The following is a 6,352-nucleotide window of genomic DNA, read 5'->3' as shown; positions in this document are numbered from 1 at the left end:
TTTTATCTTTAAATTGATTTTATTTTAATAATTTTCTTATACTTCGTGATATTGATTTATTTAATATTTATATCTTTTAAATGTAAGTTAATGTTATATGCTGTGAGTATGATATTTTATTCAAATTTAAAACTTATCTATCCCTCACAATTAATTAGACCACTCAAAATTCTGTGTGAAATTTGGTAGAAAGTCAAACAAAACTCATCCTTGACCACTTTAGACTCTCTTGCTTAAAAAGAAAGACTCAAGAACTTCAAATCTTTGGAGTAAGTTATGAAACACTTCCATTGCTGTTTCTGCTACCCACTTGGAACCTTCTTCCATACACAGAAACTGAATCCAAATTTGTGTGGGCAAGTGGAACTGCAAACACCGTGTTAGTTATGATAAACACTTTTGACCGCCGCCAAATTCTTGTACCTCGTTTTTTGTGTGTGTTCTGGAACACTCTTTTCTTATAGGCCTTATAAATTAGTTGGTAAACTGTTTTTTTGAATTAAAAGTATTTAATAAAATAATCAATTAATTGATTACTTTTTTTCAAAACAATATAAAGTATATGATAATTACATTGATTCTGTTTTCAAATCGAAATATATTATTATGTAACTATTCTGCAATGCGCGTGTTGATAATGAATGCGCGTGTTAATTGCTATTTAAGTTTAGTCACGCAACCAAACATTCAAACCTTTGTTTGAAACATCTCTTGTGTTATAACTTCCAATAACCACCAACAAGCAATGGTACTTTTGATAGAGAAACTGGCAAAACATTGTTTCTTCAAGCTGGAGAATCGCCACCATCCCATCACACATCCTCGATCAGAGGAGTTGTCATCATCTTCACTTCAGGCTTTCAAATCCCATGTGTCTAAATCAATTGACCAATTAGCTTCGGATTTGAAAGTCAGATCAGAAACCCTGTCCTTGACATGGTTTCAAAGGTGTTTAGGCCTCTTGCCTTTGATCAACGAGGCTTTTGCAAAGCTTGTTGCTGATATGGACTACCCAATGAGTAAATGGGAGGTTGGTTCCACAGAAGGGTATCTCAGCTACACCTTGAGTTTGCTAGAGCTTTTGAATTCTGTTTCTTCTTGTCTTTCGCATCTTGGTCAAGCTAGGATTTCTCTGGCTCATGGTTTGACCCTGGTGCAGGATTCGCCTTCTTTGGCTAGAAAGCATCTGAAAGGAATTCAATTTCAGCCAGGGGGTTTCAGCGCCAACTTTGGTAAAGATCTTGAGGAAACAAGGGTTTTCTCTGGCAAGAAGAGGGTTGTTCATGAGGCTGTGAAGGAGATGAGGAGTATTGGATTCTGGGTATGTGGGGTTTTGTTGTCTGGTTTATATGGTGATGGTAAGCCATACACGGAGCTGAGAAATATTGCTGGTGGGTTTGATAGTTCCTTGGTTGCCACACTTGATTTCAAAATTAGTGAACCGTTCATGGAGAAAAGGCCCATCTTCAGCGAGATCAAAGGGGTCAACGATGTTGTTGCTGACCTTGTTGCTTCTGACAAAGTAAGAAGACACGATGCAGCCAAGGAATTGCAAACCAAGCTGCGAGTGTTGGAGAAGTTATCTGATAATATAAGCAAGGAGGTGGATAATCTGTTTGCCAATGTAATGACTCAGAGATCTGAATTAATTGACCGTTTTCGACTACAGCAACAGCCACAGAAATCAAGTGTCTGATTATTTATCATGTATATAGACACACAAATCAAGTGTCTGATCATTTATCATATATTATGGATATAGCGGTAGTTCTTGATTACTTCTGTAATATATATATATATATATAGTGGTTATTTGCACACTGAATGACATTTGTAATGAATGACATTTGTAATAAGAATAACAAAAGATATGATTCTAAAGATACTGTTCCATAATTAGGAGAATTATGTTATAATTAAGTGCAGATTCCATTTTATATTTATTAGGACAGATTTGTTAGTGATTTGATTTTATTTGATTTGTACAGCTTTAAACACTCATTATTTCTGGCTTTCATTGCCTATTATTTCTTTCTTTAATTAGGTTGTAAAACAGTCTATAAATAGAGACTGTAATCACATTTGTAAGATATCTCAGAAATCTATTTCATCTATTTCTTGACAGCCTTTATTGCTGCAATTATTTTTTTTTTGGACAGCCTTCATTGCTGCAACTTTCTATTTTCCTTATCCTTTCTCCATTGACCACCACCTTGCACCATTGACCGTTACTGCCATCGCCATTGACCACCGCCGACCACCACCACCGACCACCATTGTCGTCGCTCGCCGGAAACTGCACCGCTCGCCGGAACTGTCACTGCTCGCCGAAAACCGCCGTCGGCCGCCGGAAACCGCCACCGGAAAATTTTTCCGGCAGATTTTTGTGTGTGCGTGAACAGGATCAAATTTTGCCAATCTGAAAAAAGTTGGTTTTGAACTCTCATGGACTCCCTTAGTAAGCCATCTAGCTATTGTTCCTTTACTATGAGTGGTAAGAGTTCTAGTTTTTTATCCTTTAATGCTTCTAGTACTGAAAATATCTGGATTATAGACTCTGGTGCTACTGATCATATGACACCTCATTCCCTTTTTTTTCATCCTACACTACTTTATCCGGTAAGCCATATATTACTGTTGCTAATGGTTCCACTACCCCCATTAATGGTCGTGGTAACATTCACCTTCAACCTTCATTTCCTTTAAAAAATGTGCTTCATGTTCCCAAACTATCCAATAACCTCTTGTCTATTCAAAAGATTACCCAAGATTTAAATTGTGCAGTGGTATTTTTCCCTTCCCATTGTGTTTTTCAGGATCTTGCCACGGGGAAGACTATTGGAATTGCTAAAGAGCAGGGCGGGTTATATTATTTACAGCATGAAGAAAGTAAAAAGGATGCTAGACTACAGGCACACACTTCTAATCTTCAGCAAGGTCGTGAATCTTGGTCATCCTCTCAGATATGGCTTCAACACAGACGTCTTGGTCATCCTCCATTTAGTACCCTAAAGTCCTTATTTCCTGTTTTATTTACAAAAGTGTCTGCTGAGTCATTTCATTGTGATGTTTGTCAGTTTGCTAAACACCATCGGACAACTTTTCCTCCCAATGGTAATAAAAGTTCTAAACCTTTTGATCTTATTCATTCAGATGTATGGGGACCTTCATCTATTTCTAATATCTCGGGTGCAAAATGGTTTGTTTCATTTATTGATGATTGTACTCGGGTTACTTGGATATTCCTCATGAAAGATAAGTCTGAAGTTTTTCACTTGTTTGTAAAGTTTTACAGAATGATTCAAACACAATTTGAAAGTCCAATTAAGAGATTGCGTTCTGATAATGGAAGAGAATATGTGAACCAAAACCTTTCCAAGTTCCTTGAGGAAAATGGAGTTGTTCATGAATTAACCTGTGTGGACACTCCTCAACAAAATGGGGTTGCTGAAAGGAAAAATCGTCATCTCCTTGAGGTTACTCGAGCTTTACTTTTCCAAACATCTGTTCCTAGATCTTACTGGGGGGAAGCAGTCCTGACTGCCACTTATTTGATTAATAGATTACCCTCTCGGGTTCTAGAGGGTGTTACTCCTATTCAGGTTATGACCACATTCTATCCTTCTATTCCCATGTTGAATAGTCTTCAGAATCGTGTCTTTGGTTGTCCTGCTTTTGTCCATGTTCATAGTCCTTATCGAGGTAAGTTAGATCCTCGTGCCATCAAATGTGTCTTCATAGGTTATGCCCCCAACAAAAAGGGATACAAATGTTATCATCCTCAAAGTCGTAAAGTGTATATTTCCAAAGATGTCACCTTCCATGAAACAGAGTCTTTCTTTCCTAGTTCTCAGCTTCAGGGGGAGAGTATTCAAGAAGCTGAGGACCTTGAGTTGCCACCTTTTCCTTTGTTGCAGGATTTCGTTCTTAGGGAGGATGACAAAGACCCTGCACCAACATCATTACCAGAGAAGAATAATGAAGACAAATATTTTGGAAAACAATATCAGCGAAGGCAACAAGAACCCGTCCTGGTCGAACAGCAACTTCAATTGTCTGAACCGGAGGTAAGAACTCATACCAGTGAGACTCTTGAGGACACCTTAAATACTGCTTTTGAACCTAACCTAAATGATTTACCTATTGCCTTGAGAAAAGAAAAAAGATAAACTTTCTATGCAGCACCAGAGTTTTCTTTCAGCTATTGATTCTATCAAAATCCCTTCATCGGTACAAGAAGCCTTAAAAGATGAGAACTGGATTCGAGCCATGAATGAAGAAATGAGCGCGTTAGAAAGGAATGAGACTTGGGAGATTGTAGAGAGACCAAAAGATAAGAAAGCAGTGGGTTGTAGGTGGATATACACAGTTAAGTATAAGTCTGATGGCACACTGGATCGATATAAAGCAAGGTTGGTTGCAAAAGGGTACACTCAAACCTATGGGATCGATTATGAGGAGACTTTTGCTCCAGTGGCAAAAATGAATACCGTCAGGATTATTCTCTCCCTAGCAGCACACTTTGGTTGGGCAATGCATCAATTTGATGTTAAAAATGCCTTCTTGCATGGAAGCTTGGAGGAAGAAGTATACATGGAGATTCCACCTGGTTATGGTATTGTTAATGAAGGGAATAAGGCGTGCAGACTTAAGAAGGCCCTATATGGTCTTAAACAATCACCTCGTGCTTGGTTTGGAAGGTTTACTCAAGCTATGGTATCTTTGGGGTACCGACAAAGCCAAGGTGACCATACTCTGTTTATAAAACATTCTCAGAATGGTAAACTCACTCTACTTTTGGTCTATGTAGATGATATGATTATTACAGGTGATGATGAGATTGAAAAACAAAATTTGAGGGAGAGACTAGCTGCTCAATTTGAAATGAAGGATCTTGGGAAGCTGAAGTACTTCCTTGGGATAGAGGTTGCTTACTCGAGACAGGGCATCTTTATTTCTCAAAGGAAATACATCCTTGATCTTCTCAAAGAGATTGGTAAGTTGGGTTGTAAGCCCACTGGAGTGCCAATAGAGCAAAATCATAGGATTGGGAATGATGAGGAAAACCCAAAAGTGGAGAAGACACAATATCAAAGACTTGTGGGAAAACTCATTTATCTTTCACACACTAGGCCAGATATAGCCTATGCAGTTAGTGTGGTTAGTCAATTTATGCATGATCCAAGAGAAAGACACGTGCAGGCAGTAGATAAAATTATTCAGTACTTAAAAGCCTCTCCAGGAAAAGGATTGCTATTCAAAAAGGGGGAAAACTTATCTATGAAAGTATATACTGATGTTGACTATGCAGGATCGATTGTTGATAGGAGATCCACCACAGGCTACTGCATGTTCTTGGGTGGAAATCTGGTGACATGGAGGAGCAAGAAGCAAAATGTAGTTGCAAGATCAAGTGCAGAGCCAGAATTTAGAGCCATGGCTCAAGGGGTGTGTGAACTCTTATGGATGAAGATCATACTTGATGACCTAAAAATAAAATATGAAGCTCCTATGGGTTTGGCATGTGATAATAAGTCCGCTATCAGTATTGCACACAATCCGGTTCAACATGATCGAACAAAGCACGTAGAGATAGACCGACACATATTAAAGAGAAGTTGGATGATGGTCTTATAGCCACTGAGTACATCCCTTCAAGACTCCAATTGGCAGATATGTTTACTAAGGGACTTCCCATAAAACAATTCGAAGATCTTACTTGCAAGTTGGGAATGATAGATATACATTCACCAACTTGAGGGGGAGTGTTGCATAATTAGGAGAATTATGTTATAATTAAGTACAGATTCCATTTTATGTTTATTAGGACAGATTTGTTAGTGATTTGATTTTATTTGATTTGTACAGCTTTAAACACTCATTATTTCTGGCTTTCATTGCCTATTATTTCTTTCTTTAGGTTGTAAAACAGTCTGTAATCACATTTGTAAGATATCTCAGAAATCTATTTCATCTATTTCTTTCCCCTGATACCATTTATAATAATATGAATTACTTGTTCTTAGATGATTCAGAATTATGTAACTTCTCAGCAGCAAGAAAATGTCTAGGAAATTAAGAAAATGAAAGGAGTTAATGAAAACTTATCTTCCACAAAGCAATGACTTTTATTCTCAACATGTTCTCTACTATAACAACGATTACCTTTTTAAAATAAGCAATGAAACACGGGTTTAATTTCTTTAGCAGTTTAGGATCATTCCCATCCAATCCAATGACAAGGACAATGATTCCTGCATGTCACCTGTCTCTCAGTAAGAGAACAAAAAATCTCTTATCATGAACCAAGAAGACAACGGAAATGTAGACAGAAAGAAAACATTAAGAAAGA

General features: G+C 37.7%; 1 protein-coding gene across 1 annotated transcript; it reads left to right on the top strand.

Moving 5' to 3' along the window:
* The first annotated feature begins 676 nt into the window (after positions 1-676).
* Positions 677-1,778, top strand: LOC137834874 (protein BPS1, chloroplastic). Its single transcript, XM_068643099.2, has one exon. It carries the CDS (start codon positions 746-748, stop codon positions 1,694-1,696), a length of 951 nt encoding a protein of 316 aa, XP_068499200.1. The 5' UTR covers positions 677-745; the 3' UTR covers positions 1,697-1,778.
* Positions 1,779-6,352: the final 4,574 nt, after the last annotated feature.

This window comes from Phaseolus vulgaris, chromosome 5, assembly GCF_051622355.1.
Source record: "Phaseolus vulgaris cultivar YP4 chromosome 5, ASM5162235v1, whole genome shotgun sequence".
NCBI lineage: Eukaryota > Viridiplantae > Streptophyta > Magnoliopsida > Fabales > Fabaceae > Phaseolus > Phaseolus vulgaris.
The sequence above is the reverse complement of the archived record's forward strand: the minus strand, read 5'-3'. Positions and strand labels throughout refer to the sequence as shown.